This window comes from Carassius gibelio, chromosome B10 (assembly GCF_023724105.1).
Source record: "Carassius gibelio isolate Cgi1373 ecotype wild population from Czech Republic chromosome B10, carGib1.2-hapl.c, whole genome shotgun sequence".
In the NCBI taxonomy this organism is placed as follows: Eukaryota; Metazoa; Chordata; class Actinopteri; order Cypriniformes; family Cyprinidae; genus Carassius; species Carassius gibelio.
The window spans coordinates 9,316,343-9,334,469 of NC_068405.1; the positions used below are offsets into that span (position 1 = coordinate 9,316,343).

The 18,127-nt window shown below is 37.9% G+C and overlaps 1 protein-coding gene across 6 annotated transcripts; it reads left to right on the forward strand.

Annotated features, from left to right (window-relative positions):
- Positions 1–654: 654 nt before the first annotated feature.
- On the forward strand, positions 655–18,005 carry atp6v0a2a (ATPase H+ transporting V0 subunit a2a). Of its 6 annotated transcripts, none has more exons than XM_052566580.1 (21): positions 655–900; positions 1,156–1,352; positions 2,710–2,788; positions 3,186–3,283; positions 4,806–4,943; positions 7,176–7,273; positions 7,353–7,479; positions 7,692–7,774; positions 8,562–8,655; positions 8,814–9,026; positions 9,881–10,031; positions 10,415–10,554; positions 10,681–10,838; positions 11,055–11,145; positions 11,277–11,395; positions 13,901–14,111; positions 14,240–14,377; positions 14,709–14,807; positions 14,894–15,011; positions 15,131–15,302; positions 17,195–18,005. In XM_052566580.1, the coding sequence occupies exons 2-21, from the start codon at positions 1,236–1,238 to the stop codon at positions 17,295–17,297; spliced, it is 2,547 nt and encodes an 848-aa protein (XP_052422540.1). In that variant the 5' UTR covers positions 655–900; positions 1,156–1,235; the 3' UTR covers positions 17,298–18,005. The 6 variants fall into 6 exon arrangements, with proteins under 6 accessions (XP_052422540.1, XP_052422539.1, XP_052422535.1 ...); XM_052566579.1 differs by having other exon boundaries at positions 655–861; XM_052566575.1 differs by having other exon boundaries at positions 669–750.
- Positions 18,006–18,127: the final 122 nt, after the last annotated feature.

Here is an 18,127-nt window from a genome sequence, read left to right on the forward strand (position 1 = left end):
TTGTTCGGTAAGCAATAAAGACATTTAGGATGTAGAATTCAGGACATGTTGTTATGCTTTTTATCAACTCAATTTAATAGCATTTTAAATGAACCTTTATTTGTTTATTTATTTACTGATTTTTACGACATTAAAATATACGTGTCAACTATACAAAAATGACCTTTTGAGAGAACCTTTAAGCAGATAAAATATTTGCAAGCTTTAGTTATGGATTTGTAGAATAGCTGTTCTTGTTATTTCAAAATAAAGTCATTATATTTTTTATTAAATATAGTGTCAGTTAATGGAAGTTGGAGTTATTTAAATTTTATTTAAAAAATGAAATTAAACTTTAAATAAAAACAATGAAATTATTAAACACATAATGAAATGATGATATTAATAAAATTATAACGAATAAAGTTAAATACAAAAATCTTTTGTTCACATTTTGTGTTTATTTAATTTCTATTTTTATTATACACACACACACACACACACACATATATATATATATATATATATATATATATATATATATATAATACAAATAGAAATTAAATATTATGTTATGTTTCTATTTTCTTTTTTAAAAAAATCTAAAATGTCTTTGTAAGTTTAAAACGTGCTTAACAGAAGCAAGGGGGATTTGTTAGCAAAGTACCTGGCAACCCACGGGCGCAATCTGTACACCGGCAGGGTTTGTGCTTTACAGGAGTGATCTTTTTATTATGGGATTTATTTAAACACCAAGCCTTCATTGTATGGGTGCGTTTTAAGGCTGCATAGCGTTTAGCTATTTGTTTGGCAACATCTCTTCAGTAGTCTTTAATCTCTGTCGTTATTTCTGTCGTTTCAATGGCAAGACGGCAATTAAAGGTACAGACGCCTATCGATTATTATAGTCCTGCCAGCTAGGTAAAACATTGAATATTACCTCTGCATCTTAATTCGTAGTCTCTGCATAATCTGCTTGATAATACTGAGAATACTCACTAGGTTGCTAAATATGATAAGGTTAATGATTTTCGGTGTAGTTTAATCTCATCCCGACTCGATCAAACATAAAATCTTCAATAATTAAAAATGCGTGCTAACAAGTCATCTTATATAGTCAAATGAAAATGTATTGAGATAGAGTTGTTTGTGTTGAACACTTGACGCTCGCGGCAGGTTGGTCGTGCTGTATCGAAGTGAATCGCAAGGCCAGAGGCGGATTGAGTGATCAAGGTGTCCGAGAGAGGAGAGAGAGGATGGGCTCGGGCTTTCGGAGCGAGGAGATGTGTCTGGCGCAGCTGTTCCTGCAGTCCGGCTCTGCGTACGACTGCATCAGCGAACTCGGAGAAATGGGGCTGGTCGAGTTTCGAGATGTAAGTTTGGACCCGCCGGGTGTGTATCAAATCCTAGTGAGCTGCCTAGCTAGACAGCATTTCTGGGGCATCATCACAGGCGCGTTGCGAATCAGCGATGCTGCGTGCACCTGATGCCCCAAATATGCTGTCAGGGAAGATTCTGAGCCACAGCCTGAATACTCAGAACAGACAGATTGAAGTAAATTGATCGTAAATGATCGGCATTACCTGGCAAGCCATGTTTGTTTGCTGCGTGTCGCTTATAAGTGTGAAACGGATTTAATTAAATGCATGTTGAATCTCATGTTTTGTGTGCACATTTTGGCCTGTTCATAAAGAGAGGCTGATGTATGTCAGTAATGTCCTGCTTAAAGCTGGATCAATTGCTTGCTTACAAAATAGAGCAAGTCTGTTTAAAAGCCTGTGTTTTCTATTCACCCTGAGGTTGTTTGACACTCATTAACAACTGGTTAGGCTGTATCTGTTGGTCACATATGTGTGTGACCTACTGTTTAGTTTGGCGTTGGTAAGGGCAGCTGACAAAACAATTTTGAGTTTTTGTTTTTGACAGTTTTTATAAATATTTTTTTTATTATGCATGCAGCTTATATATTTTTTTTTACATTTAAAGTTAATTCAAAATATTAACCAGTTACAGGTCCTAAGTCTTTTTGTTATTGTTAGCTAAACTATGAAAAATCATCAGTTGAAGTGAAGCTAGAATAAAATAAAATAAAATATAAATATAAAATAAAAAATTAAAATTAGAAATGATGCATTGGCAGCTCACTAAAATATATATATATAAAAAAAGAGTCACTATAATGACCTGTACTAAAAATGAAATGAATATAAACCAACATTATTTAGAAATATTAAGAAAAAGTAAAAAGCACACAGCAAAATGAGTAAAACCTAAACTAAAATTTGAACATATAATATAAAAATTTAAAAGCTAATAAAATATGAATAAATGCTAATAATATTATATAAATAATACTAAAATAACACCGGTCCTAAGATAAACACTTTCCCTTTGTGTGAATTTGTGTGAATTTTAATGTTGATAGTATTTCTTCATACCAAAAATTTATTGTTTTCTCATGTTGTTCCAAACTCAAGTTGTTGTTGTCATTTTTGAAGCTGTAAGCTCTATTTCTCATTTATTGCAATGACAAAGCTGTCAGTCGACTTTACACAGAGAGACTAACATCCGTTTTTCAGTCAAGCAGACCCAATTATGCAATGCTGAAATATGGACAATGCCCAAATATCATCTAATTAATGTAATGCCCACAGCCTTGTCTTGTTGTCTCTAGATTGTAATTTGTTGTTGTGTCAAACATACAAGTCTTAATCTGATGACCTGTTCCAGCTCAACCCCAGCGTCAGCTCCTTCCAGCGCCGCTTCGTCAGTGAGATCAAGAGATGTGAAGAGATGGAGAGGATTCTGGGTAAGGGACCTTTATTGAACACTCTGTACATTTTAGGTCAAGCCTAAACCTCTCCTGCTGAGGATCTTTCGATTTCAAAATCTGATGCTAAATATTAGCTACAATTACCTTTCTTTATTTTGCAATATGTTTCCAGCATAGCTTTAGAGGTATGTTACACAGATGACAAAGTTAGCATCAAAAGATCAAAAATGGTATAATAACAATGCAGTTTTGCTGGAGTAACATAAGAAACAAGCACAGAACAGACTAATTTTGTACATTAGAATAGACTTTAGACATCTGAATGTAGCTTTTTTTGATGTGATTGCATTGTTATGCTTCTCTACCTGTTATGTTTCTGTGTGCTCTTGAATTGAGGTTTAAAACACCATTTCTTTGTTTCCATCACCTGTAGGGTATCTGCTGAGGGAAATCAGGAAGGCTAATCTTGCAGTGCCAGAGGCTGAACTCCCTCCTGTTGCTCCTGCACCTAAAAATGTTTTAGAAATCATGGTAGGTGCTGAGATAATATACTGATATTGGCTGCTTTAGCAAGCGAGGTAAATGTACCAAACAGACTTTTTCTAGTTTCCATAAATACTGTCTTGAGTTCTCTTTAAGCACAATTAAAGGGAGTTCACCCAAAAATGAAAACTGTCATTAATTACTCACCCTAATGTCGTTTCAAACCCCTGCCATGAGACCTTGGTTCATCTTCTCACAAATTAAGATATTTTTGATGAAATCCAAGAGCTCTCTGACCCTGCATAGACAGCAATGTAACTACCACGTTCAAGGGCCAGAAAGGTAGTCAGGACATCATTAAAATAGTCCATGTGACATCAGTGGCTCAACTTTAATTTAATGAAGCTACGAGAATTTTTTTTTTTGTGCAAAGAAAACAAAAATAATGACTTTAATCAACCATTTCTTATTTTTCGTGTCAGTCTTTGACACACGCTCACAAGAGTACAGTGAAAGATTTCCCCTCGCAGGTTTTTCACACAAATGTGCTGCATTGACCAACAGAAAGCTACTGGGTTTGAAAGTGATTGAGTTGCATTTCATACATTTTACATTTAGATTCAGTCATTTAGCAGACGCAACTTAACACATGAGGACAATAGAAGCAATCAAAACCAACAAAGAGCTGACCTGACCAGTCATCTTGGTTGAAACCAAGACACCTTTTGATGTGCATTCATGTTTATTTTGTGCTATAACTAGTAAAGAAGAAAAGATGAACGGTTCACATTCTGCTTGAACTGAAGTGCTTCAGCGATCTGTTGCCACACATTAAAGAGCCACAAAATGGCAACTATTGTTTGAATTTCATAAAAATGCAAAAAGTGGAAAGCTGAGACTTTTTCATACCAAAAGTAACTTGATATTTTGTGTTGTCAGTTTCCTGTTTTCTCCTTCTGTGTGCTTCACTCCTTCTGTGTCTGACTTCTGTGTGAGTTGTGTTTCTTACATCCCTACCACTATTGACAATATACAATGAACGTTTTATTGAGGGTGCAAATTAAACCCACTTTTCAGACCTTTTTATTGTGAGTGTAAGTTTCTTTAATGTGATGCTCCTGCAAATATTACATCATTAAACAGATGTTTGTGTGTAAAGGTTATCGAAGGTTATAGACCCCTAAATGAGAAGAAAATTCCCCTTCCATGCAGTTTTAGTCAATTACTTGTGTATATTTTTGGCTTAATGGCCATGTGCTCGGTGGTTTGTGGTAATTGAATGTATATGAGAGCTCCAGTTCTCAGCGTCAAGACCCAGTGCTGGTAATTGACCGTGTCGAGTTGCCTAGAGTGATTGATTGTGTATAATGTGAGAGAGAAAGCTTTCTGTGAATGGGGGAATTGATTATGCATGGTGGATTCATCATGTGTGGCTTAGCTTTATAGTAGTACACCCATGATGCCTCATGGCCTTTTTAATGCGTTAAGTGCTGTTTTGTGTTTCCCGTTTTGAAGGCATTTCTAAATATTGAATGTGAAGTGTTTTGACACTGTCCTTGGCTGTTGTCAGGAGCAGCTGCAGAGGCTGGAGCTGGAGCTCAGCGAGGTGGCCAGGAACAAAGAGACGCTCCAGAGGAACCAGCTGGAACTGATGGAGTACACACACATGCTGAGAATCACACACACGTTCATGCACAGCCGCTCCAGGGTGAGTCTCCATTCACCAGCATTAATGTGACCTGTGTGACATGATGTAGAATGACTTAAACTACTGTAAGTGTGAGTTTACTGTGAGCCGACGCACCAAATCTTTTGGTACTCTGGAAGTCACGTGACATTTATGGTGCTTATGATGGAGAAACATACAAGCCAAATATTCAGCTTGGATCCAATCATATCTTTGTCTTATTTACCACAGATGACTTTCTCTTTATATATATAAGATCAGTTTTGTTATCTTAAAAGTTGCATGCCAGATATGTCATACATTAAATTTTATTGATGGTCAAAAATATATACATTAAAGGGGGGGTGAAATGCTCGTTTTCACTCAATATCCTGTTAATCTTGAGTACCTATAGAGTAGTACTGCATCCTTCATAACTCCAAAAAGTATTTAGTTTTATTATATTCATAAGAGAAAGATAGTCTGTACCGATTTTTCCCGGAAAAACACGAGCGCCTGGAGGCGTGATGTGTGGGCGGAGCTAAAGAATCACGAGCGCGAGTAGGCTTTTGCGTTGAGAGCTTTTGGAAGCTGTGACAGCTGTGGAGGCTGAAACTGAACGAGAGCAGCAGCAGCAACGACTCGCTCCGAGCGGGGCTCGAACCCGGGTCTCCGATCGGAGGCGGACGCACTAACAAGGAGGCAGAGATATTTTAAGCAGTTTTACTCACCGCCTGCGGTTCCAACACACGATCGTGACCCTTTTTCGTTGGGATTGCATCATCCTTAAGAAATAAACGATACGCAAATCCGTCGTCAAACTGGGCTTTGTTTGTAAAACAAGCATTTTAGAAATGCAGGGAACAAACACAAACACTTGCACAACTCCGTTGGTGCTCTGTAAGAATAAACTCCATCCACTGGTCCCTTAATGCTGTTTTTTCTTTGGTAATCTGTGCAGGGTTGTCTTTCCCTGGCAACCAAAAACACACTCCTTTTGTGACATTTCGTGACGCTCTCTCTCTGATCAGTGAATGAATGTCTGTGCTCTCAGTGCTCTGCTATACGGGAGCGCGCGCTCTTCCGGCAGACGTGCCCTCAAGACCCATATAAGGAAATTCCGCTCCATCTAACGTCACACAGAGCCATACTCGAAAAAAACTTTCTGAAACTTGTGACAAACCGGAAGGAGTATTTTTGGAACAGAAATACTCCTTCAAACGTACAACTTAATTTCTGAAACTTTGTCCATGTTTAGCATGGGAATCCAACTCTTTAACAGTGTAAAAAACTCAGTATGCATGAAATAGCATTTCACACCCCCTTTAAAAAAAGTGTGTGTGTGTATGTATATATATATATATATAAAATACAGTTTAAAAGCAAATAGAAGAATAAAGCTGAAGTGTACATTTTTGAATTTACAGAAATGTGATGTATTACAATTTGAACACAATATATACAGTTCAGTACAGACCAAAAGTTTGGACACACCTTCTCATTCAAAGAGTTTTCTTTATTTTCATGACTATGAAAATTGTAGAGTCACACTGAAGGCATCAAAACTGTGAATTAACACATGTGGAATTATATAGATAACAAAAAAGTGTGAAACAACTGGAAATCTGTCATATTGTAGGTTCTTCAAAGTAGCCACCTTTTGCTTTGATTACTGCTTTGCACACTCTTGGCATTCTCTTGATGAGCTTCAAGAGGTAGTCACCTGAAATGGTCTTTCAACAGTCTTGAAGGAGTTCCCCGAGAGATGCTTAGCACTTGTTGGCCCTTTTGCCTTCTGTGTGCGGTCCAGCTCACCCCTAAACCATCTGGATTGGGATTTAGGTCCGGTGACTGTGGAGGCCAGGTCATCTGGCGCAGCACCCCATCACTCTCCTTCTTGCTCAAATAGCCCTTGATGCCTTCAGTGTGACTCTACAATTTTCATAGTCATGAAAATAAAGAAAACTCTTTGAATGAGAAGGTGTGTCCAAACTTTTGGTCTGTACTGTACTATCTGTTGACATAACTTGTTATATTTTGGAATGAACACAATCATGTATTATTTTAATCAGTCAAAAGGACACATTTATCAGCCAATGCTAATCATTTAAAATGGCCAAATTTGGGCTGATTATTAGATTTAGCTTTTATATTCGTCAATCGCATGTTATTAAGTACTGTTTAAAATAAACCTTCTGTTTGATGATTGCAATCTGTAGCTCTTAGATATTTGTTAATATTGATATTTGTGAGTGTGGATGTGTCTTTGTTCAGCATGAAGCCCTGGGCCCTCAGTATGAGGAGTTCCCGTCTCTGGAGACTGAAGCAGTGTCAGGCTGCACCAGCATGCAGAGACTGGGAGCCAAACTCGGGTGAGTCAGACAGATCAGTGTGTCTCAGCCTACATCCACACCGCTGTGACCTTCCCTGTGTGTGATGTTTGTGTTTCAGGTTTATCTCGGGGTTGATTCAGCGGGTGAAGGTGGAGGCGTTTGAGCGCATGCTCTGGCGCGTCTGTAAAGGTTACACCATCCTCAGCTACGCAGAAGTGGACGAGAGCCTGGCCGATCTGGACACGGTATGCAAACCTTGTGTGTAAATGAGGATGCTGAGATCCACCAGCAGAGTGCTTTTTAATGGCTGTAGTTATATTCAAATGGTTTGGTTTAACAGAATATGCTGCATGTGAAGATGCCTCTGTGTTTGTTTCACAGTTTTAGATCATACCCGTCTGCTGCTGATAGAGCGTGTTAATGTATTCAGAGCTTGTCTGGTGTTTATGTGCTACAGGGGGAGATCAGTAAGAGCGTAGTGTTCCTCATCTCATTTTGGGGCGATCAAATTGGGCAGAAGGTTCAAAAAATTTGCGACTGGTGAGTAAATGCCTTGATGTTGATACTTTTTATTTGACATTTTTAGGGGCTTTTCACACACATTCACATTTGTGCATATTTTCTGAAATATTTGTTAGGTGCTTTATATGTTTAGCTTGACATTAATACAGGATTTAACATAATTCTTAACATGGTAAATCTGTCAACTAAAGAATTTAAATTAAATTAGTAATTATATTCAAGTAATTATAAAAAAAAATAATGCCATTAAAAAAATGCCTCCTGAAATTATTTTTTTATTAGTTATATTAAATTCAAACTCATACATAGAGTGATTATATTTTTTATTTTTTACAAGGCAAGGTTAATACAGGTTGTAAAATATCATATCAGTTCCCCAGAATTGAAATTGTAATTATTTTTCAATAAATATGTAAATATTTGTGTAAAAAAAAATAAAAAAATTAAAATAAAAGAAAAATAAAATATCTACTTTTCGTTTTGACATTTTTAGATTTATTGTATTTTTCATTTACATTTAAATTAATTTAACTAAAATAACTTTTTCAAGTCCATATCAAACCAGGTTTTAAGAACTTGGCGCATGTGTTTGTTTTTAGATTAAAAAAAAAAAAATATATATATATATATATATATATATATATATATATATGTCCAATATATCATCTGCATTATGAACACTGACTCTCCATCTCCACTGACCATTATCGAAAACAAAATGAAAGTATTTTGCAGATGGTATATGTGAACATGTTCTGTCCCTAAGTCTGTCTGTCATATTGAATTTTGTTATATGGTTTCACAGTTACCACTGTCATCTCTACCCCCACCCTGAAACAGATGAGGAAAGGGCAGATGTGATGGACAGCTTGAGGACACGCATCCAAGATTTACAAAACGTATGTCTTCTGCTTCTCCGAGTCTCCTTATGGGTTTGATTATTAGTTTGTCCTGTGTAAAATCATGCTGACGTTACCCCATTCACTGGAGAATTGCCATAATTATTTGATCCTGCTGTCATAATTAAAACGTTAATGGCGTGATGTTTGCGCATTAGGTTTTGCACCGCACTGAGGATTACTTGAAGCAGGTCTTGCAGAAGGCGTCTGAGTCGGCGCACTCGTGGGTGATGCAAGTGAAGAAGATGAAAGCCATCTATCACATCCTTAACCTCTGCAGCTTCGACGTCACCAACAAGTGTCTCATCGCTGAAGTGTGGTGTCCGGTCAGCGACCTGGCGAACCTGAGGCGGGCGTTGGAGGAGGGCTCAGTGAGTAAAATCCTTCTCATTATACTCTATACTGATTTGATCCAACCTACTGACGGATGAGAAGCAAGTAAGAAGTTTTAATGTGCCTTTGAGACAATTACACAATCTGAGATAACTGCTGTAACAGTAGCATCTTTAAAAAGAATAGCTCACCCAAAAATTACATTTTTTGCTGACAGTTTACTCATTCTCAGTCCATTCAAGATGTAGATGAGTTTGTGTCTTCATCAGAACAGATTTGGAGAAATGTAGCATTACATAATGTGTTCATCAGTGGATGCTCTGCAGTGAATGGGTGCCGTCAGATTGAGAGTCCAAACAGCTGATAAAAACATCACAGTAATCCACACCATTCCAGTCCATCAGTTAATGTCTATTAACTTCAAACCATAGCTTCCAGCATATATAATTTTGCTTTCTTAGTTGAAAAAGTTGTCTTGTCTGAATCAGGAGAGAAATATATACACAGATCAAGCACATTTTGCATGTGAAAACACTTCAAGCTGTTCTAAACTAATATGTGTGTTGATTTTGATGTGAGAGGACAATGGGGGATATACTTTTCCACTGGAGGAAGCGTTAATACATGGATTATGGACTATATTTTGATATTTTGACTTCATAAAACATTAACTGATGGACTGGAGTGGTGTGGATTTCTGATGTTTTTTTAATCAGCTGTTTGGACTCTCATTCTGACGGCACCCATTCACTGCAGAGGATCCACTGGTGAGAAAGTGATGTAATGCTACATTTCTCCAAATCTAATCCGATTAAAAAATGGTTTGAGGGCGGGTGAATTTTTAAGCAAATTTACATTTTTGGGAGATGTATTCCTTTAATTTTCTTAACAGAGAAAAGGTGACGCCACCGTCCCTTCCTTCGTGAACCGGATCCCAAGCAGTGACACTCCGCCGACACTTTTGAGGAGCAACAAGTTTACCTCAGGCTTCCAGAGTATAGTGGAAGCGTATGGAGTGGGCGACTACCGGGAGGCCAGCCCGGGTGAGTGCACGACACCAACCATTATTCACAACCTTGATGAGAAAATACAAGGCTTACACTGGAAATTAAAGCAATGGTTTACCCAAAAATTACAATTCTGTCTTTATTTACTCACGCGTATGTTGTTCCAAAACTATAAGACTTCCATTTGTTGAGCACAAAACAAGATATTTTGAAGAATGTTCCTGCTGCTATTTTCAGTGCAATGCTGCTCTCCAGTCGTCAGTGTCACATGATCCTTCAGAAATCACTCTAATATGCTTCTTTGCTGCTCAAGAAACATTTGTCATTATTATCAATGTTCAAAATTGTTGTGCTGCTTCATGATTTTCAGATTGTTAATGAATTTAGTTTTTTTTATTTTTTTTTTTCTTCCCTCACAGCTCCTTATACCATTATCACCTTTCCCTTCCTGTTCGCGGTGATGTTTGGAGATCTTGGTCATGGTTCAGTCTTGACGCTCTTTGCTTTGTGGATGGTGTTGACTGAGAAGGACCACAAGCGAAGACAACCAGGAAATGAGGTCAAAGTTGAAACTAATTGAATGAAGCTGATTGCATTTAGCCATGGTTTAGCATCGAGCTATTGTGATAATGCTGATCCATATATGTCATTTTTTGTTTCTGATTAAATGATTGTCTCTGTTCAGATCTGGACGACCTTTTTTGATGGGCGGTACATCATACTGATGATGGGATTATTCTCCATATACACTGGACTCATTTATAATGACTGTTTCTCCAAATCCCTCAACATCTTTGGCTCAGCTTGGAGCGTCAAGGCCATGTTCGCACAACAGGAGTGGACGTAAGATACAAAACACACTTTTAGGTTCCAAGCACTGATAGTTATAGCGCCACCAGCTGGCAGCAGGTGTTACTAAAACACCTTGAGAAAAATCATTTTCTATTTGCCTGCTTAAATCACATTGCTTTCCCGCCATATATAGGGCTTGGGCCCGTCATTTCAAGATCCACAATAATGATTGTGCGCTATTGTTGTTCTCCTTTAACTCTGGCACAGAAATGAAACTCTACAGACAAATGCTTTACTCACCTTGGATCCCAACGTTTCCGGTGTTTTCTCTGGACCTTATCCATTGGGCATTGATCCAGTGAGTGCACAATCTCTGAAGAATTATGAAGCACATTTCTGTGGGTGGAAGCCATATCCTGAAATGATAGATTACTGCTCAGACTAATTCACTGATATAGCTCTAATTTGTGGTGTTCGATTGAGCTGTAGATTTGGAACATGGCCGTGAATCGCCTGACCTTCCTCAACTCCTACAAGATGAAGATGTCTGTGATCATCGGAGTCATCCACATGAGCTTTGGAGTGGTGCTCAGTGTCTTCAACCACTTGTGAGTGAGCATCAGTTTCTTTAGGTCTTGGTTTATGTGTAATGGTGAATTATTACACAAAGAAGTGACTTTCCACAGGGGTTTTTAAACTGGGGTCCGAGCACACAGGGCAGTGTTTTCTTTTAGTATCATTGGGATGCTGCTATAGTTTTTTTATAGTATAGTTTCTATTGATGTATTGTTGAAATTTTTTAATTAGTTTTTATATTTTCATTTTATTTTAAAGTTTAGTGTTTCTAAATATCTGTTAATTGATATGTCGGAATAGTTTTATTTTAATATTTTCCAATCATTTGGATTTTAAATGTTTGATTTTAGTGAATTTGTTGTGAATTTTGGTACTTTTTGTAAAAAAATTTTTTTTAATGTCTATATAGTTTTTATTAAAAAAATTATAATATTTGTTATTTTAGTACATCACATTAAACTAAATTAAAATGAGAAATGTTGAATGTAGCTAAAACCAAATAGGTTCTTTATTTCTGTAAACATTTATTTTATTTCAAATAGCAATTTTTTTATCATTTTAGTTCCAGTCAACTATAATAACCCACAATAATAACAATAAAAATATTGATTCAATATTGATTTATGTATATTTATACATTTGTTTAAAGATAATTTACAGACATATTAATTTATATACTGTATGTAATTACAGTTTATTTGTAAATAAAATTATTTATAGTTATATTACATTATACTTGTTTTTAAATTAAATGTTTAATGTAATCATTTTTAACATTAACTGCATTTACATATTATTAATGTTTCTTTTTGCTTTAAAAAATCTGGTCAGAATTCATGAGTTCAATTGTGAATAACAGTAAGAAATAAATACCCAGAGTGCATATAGTGTTACAGGAAAGTCTTAGTGCTCATCTCTCATGTCCTGTTGTTTTATTTTTTCATATAATCTTTAAATCATATGCTTTTGGATTCATGTTTTAAAATGCAATTTAATTTTGAGTACAGTTTTGTGTTTTTTAAATATATATTTATGTTCACCTTCTCTGATGAACGCGCTGATTTCCTGGTTTTATGAAGCCCCTCGCTCAGAAATACACATTGGGCTCTGATTGGTCAGCTGGCTCAGTGTATTTTGATTCACTAAACCGCCTCAAGTGCGCATCAAAGCCCTCACCTCAAAATGCCTTTCCTCCAGTTGTATTGTAAACAATGGTGTCGTCAATATTGCTTATCAATATGAGCCTGAATGAAACCCACAGAATATTATTGAAGAAGATTGCGCAGAACCTGAGCAAGCACGGCTCTTAATAGTATGTTTTCTGTTTGTTATTGTCTCATACTTTTAGGTAGGCTGTTATTTGTGAATTCTTCTGCTTATGTTAGCTTCTACTATATGGTTTTATCCTGATTAAAGTTTTAATACAGCAGAATACATGATAGCGTGTAACATTTTTGTAACAGTAAGGCTATGTTCACAGCTGCCAGTGTCTGTTTTACATTATAATCATACAGAGTTAATCGTGTTTTCAAAAAAGTCCTGAGCGCTTTTTAAAATGCCACCACTGGTGTTTTTTTCTGCATCTTAGGGCGACTTTTCAAGTTTAAAAAAGTTCAACTTTTCTGGAAAAAATCCCCTACGTCAAACGCCTTTTTGACAGCTGACCAATAACAAGCAGAAACAACGAGACAAAAAGGAGAAGATAGATGGTAGACAGATCGTACTAGTTTCAGAGCACATGGAGTTGTATGATATGAGTACAAACTCTATCTAGTCTAGAAAAATATGCCGCAAACTGTGCATCATCCAACCAGAGCCCCTGGACTAAATTGTTAGAAGCACTATACAGTTTCCTTCACCGTATAATATTGCGCTCCCACAAACGTTGTTATGAACTGACATTACCCTCCCCGTTAACTTCAAAAGCAGACACTTCTGCAGCACACAGCGCTAGGCTACCATTGCAGCTGTTCTTATAGCAACAAAAAACATCCTCGTCAACTTATCAACTTTTTCTAGTCAAAAAAGATGCCAAGTGTGAACACGCCCTAAGAAGTGAGAGAGAGAGAGAGAGAGAGAGAGAGAGAGAGAGAGAGATGCAGAGTGTGTGCAGAGCAGGGGATCCGAGGAACAGGATCAAGAACCGCTGCTTTAGAACACTGGTTTAAAAACTTGTGAATCCAAACTTGTGAGTCGTTAGAAGGAAAAATCGTGATTCACATATTAATTTGTCTGTGGCCCCGCCCCCTTTGATGCATGCTCCCAGGGGCGTAAATGTGATGTCACCAACCCAGAAAGTAACTTGTTGTAGTCCCTACCAGCCATTTTTGTAGGCATTAAACTGCCATAATTTTAAAAAACGATATCTACGTTTTGCCCTGAACTTTTAGCGCCATAACTTTGCTGATATTGTTTATGCTCAAACAATAACATTACACACTAAAAAAGGAAAACCACCCCTTTTAAGCTCTATTTGCTTGTAAACTCTATACATTCAGTCTAAATTCTGCTCTTTTCTCCTCTCTGTGTGTTTACAGGCACTTCCGACAGAAGTTTAAGATCTATCTTCTCTTTCTTCCTGAGCTGCTCTTTCTACTTTGTCTCTTTGGTTACTTGGTCTTCATGATCTTTTACAAATGGCTGGCGTTCTCAGCGCGAGACTCACAGATGGCTCCAAGCATTCTCATTCACTTCATCAACATGTTCCTAATGCAGGAGAGCGCCACTGCACCACTTTACCCTGGCCAGGTGTGTGTGCGTGTGTGTGTGTGTGTGAGTGTGTGTGTGTGTGTGTGTGTGTGTGAGTGTGTGCGTGCGTGTGAGCTCTTCCTTCAGTCTGCCTGATGTCTGTATTTGTGTTTATCCTCTTGTAACAGATGGGTCTGCAGGTATTTCTCGTGGTGGTGGCTCTGCTGTCGGTGCCAGTGCTGTTATTCGGGAAACCTCTGTACCTCCACTGGCTGCATCATGGCGGGAAGAGTCTGGGGGTCCACAGGGTGTGTCTGTGTTCTTGTGTATGTATGTGTTCGTATCTGTTATGATACATTAATGGTATCTGTTTGGTCCTACTGGTTCATACTAAATAACTAAAGAAAAAGAAAAATGGCTGTTGATCACTTTTAAAATGCTAACATGTTATAATAAGCTTGGATCCTTTAAACACTATTAACAGAGACCGATTATGAAATGTGACAGATATGCTTTAGCGAGATTGACCCAAATGACAACTATAGTCTTCAGATGGATGTGCATGTGTGTTTAACAAAATGTATATAAAGATACATTGATGTTTGATGGACTGGTTAAAAAGGGCGAAGATGCTACATCATATTACTTTGTGTGCAGGGCTATGAGAGAGTTCGGCGTGTGAGTGAAGAAGACCTGTCTGTAGTCCATGATGAAGAGGAGGGACAGAGTGACTCAGGAGGGCCTCGGGAGGTGAAAGTTGACCTGTCTCACATTCAGTCATCATTAAAACACAAAGATTTATCCTGTGTGAATGTCACTAACACATGTATGTTCAATGGCAGTTTGATTTCGGAGACATCTTCCTGCATCAAGCGATTCACACCATAGAGTACTGTTTGGGCTGCATTTCCAACACCGCCTCCTACTTGCGTCTCTGGGCCCTGAGTCTCGCTCACGCCCGTGAGTGTCTGATTATACAGACAGAAACACATCAGAATTACGACACGTTTCATTACATCATGGGCATATGAATCTGTTTTCTAGACTGTTTATGCATATGTTGTGTGTGTGCATCTCAGAGCTGTCAGAGGTGCTGTGGGCCATGGTGATGCGTCTGGGTCTGAGGCTGAGCTCCAGACTGGGTGTGCTTTTCCTCGTGCCTGTGTTCAGTGTCTTTGCTCTGCTCACTATCTCCATTCTCCTGGTCATGGAGGGTCTGTCCGCTTTCCTCCATGCACTGCGTCTTCACTGGTGAGCACACACTGCTCAGATACAGCCAGGTTTGATTATCAGAAATGAGAATTAAAGAAATGGTTCTTCTAGAAGAGACTTTATCTTATTTTTTTTGTTCTCAGGACACTTTTTAATATTTTTACATTAAATTGGAAGTAGGTCTGCACAATGAATCGTATTTTATTCATGGTCATGATCCCTGCTTCTTTCGATTTATGAAGCATAATCCCCTGCGATATTTTGCGATACATCTGCGATATCCACTATATATTTATCCCGAAACATTTTCTTTTAATTTGGCATTTGCGTTATCTTGCATTGGTAAGAAGCCTCCACAAGCACTTATGGTTGCGGTTGCCAGATGTCAAGAGCTTTAATCTCAATGATAGATTTTTCTCGTAAAAGCCCCTTTCACACAGCGCACTGATCCCAAAAAGAGTGCCTTCTGTGTGACTGCAAACATGTCCTGAGATTGATCAAGGAGACGATCCCAAGATAAGGACTTAGTGACATTGCACAGATAAAAAATGATGTGTGTAAACCAAGCAGCAACCTCCCGCTCTCTCTCGTGAAGCTTACATTGAAGAGACTGAAACTGTTTTCAATGACTGGCTGCTAGAGGCTGGCTCCAAAAGGGAGTCAGTCCCACATGGTGCTTTTCCACTGCGTGGTATAACTCGGCTCAGACCACACTGACGGCATGGCTCGACTTGGCTCAGTTTGCGTTTCTACTTCAATTCAGTACCGCTTTATTCACATATCGTTATTGTTACTCATTCAGAGTCACCCTTTCAAGTTCTTGCTGGAACTGCTCCTCTGCTATAAATGAGGGTAGCGTCTGTACTTTCTCAACAGACAACGAAACGGCCATTTTTGTGTTGTTAATTTTTTTTGCGTTCTATCCTTCACTGGCTGTGCTGGTTTGAATCTAGCAATTCTTCAATCTTCACAAGTTCAGTGACGCAGGTAGTGAAGATACTCTTTGGCCAATCCGTGATCAGCAGAGTTTACACGTCACGTTTTGCCTGGTTCAAAAAATTATTTTGGTCTATTTAGCTAATTTGCCCTTTGTGACAACTGTGAGGGGGTGACATTTTTTATAACTTATCCGTTTAATTTATATTAAGCATTAAAGTTCTGCATAATTGAGGGCGTGGCCACTTGAGTGACAGGTGGATTGCCGCTGGTGTTGCCACCATCAAACTAGGTGGGCATGGCTTCAGAAACCGGGCTCCCGCCTTTCTGCCCATTTTCGATGATCCGGGAGTGATGCGCTGCCAAGATGGTGACGACCCACTCCACCCACTTTGAGCTTCAAAAAAGCTCTTCAGAAATCTACGGGTGACGTCATGGACACTACGTCCATGTTTTTATACAGTCTATGTTGTAAACTAGAATGAAGCGGAGATCAGCGTGCTCCTCGCTATCAGCGCTGATGCTGAGATCGTTCACCGGCTTAGTAAAACGGTACATGTCACGTTGCCTGTCACATCCTAATATCACACGTCTTTATGAGATCTTTTTATGAGATGTGTTTTAACACACACACAGAATCAATCCGGAAAATCACTAGCAGTGTGACTCTACCAAAATCAAACCATCCCGGGACAAATCAAGGGACACATTATCAGTGTATTTGCTGGAATCTCTGTGGAAAAGGGGGCTAAATCGTTACATTTCTGCCCAGTGGTTGAATAATCTTCCCAACCTGGCAACCATGTGAAAATATAGTGCAAAACATTCATGATTTAACTGTTTAATCTTTATTGTGAATCCCTTATTTTAAGCTAATTAATATTTTCAGTTACACCTAAAATTCAAATAAATATTTCAAAACATTATATTATATATAAAAAAAAATCAGTATTTCTCTACCTTTTTATTTATAGATTCTTGTTTACTTTTTGCAGGGTGGAATTTCAGAACAAATTCTACAGTGGAACAGGAGTAAAATTTGCCCCCTTTGACTTCTCCCTGTTGCCCTCTGTCTTTGAGCAAGAAGGGTTACTCTGATTGTAACCTACAACACTTTGAACAAGACACCGTAGCTTATCGTGACCTGCTGACCTTTGGGCACTGGACAATGACCCAACAGTTGTAGAAGAAAAAACTTGCATTCTTGCACTGCACTGCAAAACATGGTCATGGTGGGACATCAGCTGTGGTTACATCATGTGCAGTCATTTGAAGATTGTCCTGTTATTATATTTATCTTCAGAGATATGACTTGTATTTGGCACTGCACCTCCATAAGCATTTACTGTCATATCTTTTCAAAGTGCCATAAATATTTTTCAATGTACAGTTTTGTATGCTACACTGAAATGTACTTTGCTCGCTTTAGCTAGGTCTTAGGGTGGTAAAATCTTTGCAGATAAACCATGGTGTGGGTAATGCTACACTGTGCAATGAACAATGCCAAATAAAAATATAATTTCCAATGTGATATTAAGAATAATTTACAGCATTTAGCATGCAAAGCAGTTTTCCAGGCTATAATTTTTTTGTTTGTTCATTCAAAATGAATTCTTTGACTGATTAATCCATATTTAAGATTAAACACTTCGGTTTTAATACGTGTTTATGGTTTAAGAAGTGTCAATCCTACAGATGTAGGCCTACATTGGATTACAATTTTGTTTGTATTATGTTTTTCATCAACACTCCTGTAAATTTACATTTGCCTTTCAGATACTCATAAACAAGCTATTATTTCATAAATTGTGCAGAGTGGTGCTTACAGTGATGCATTTCTTTCATACATCACTCCTCTTAGGAAGGATTTAAATATATGTCATCGATTAAGTAGGTCATTCTGTAGATCCTCAAGACGAATCCATTAA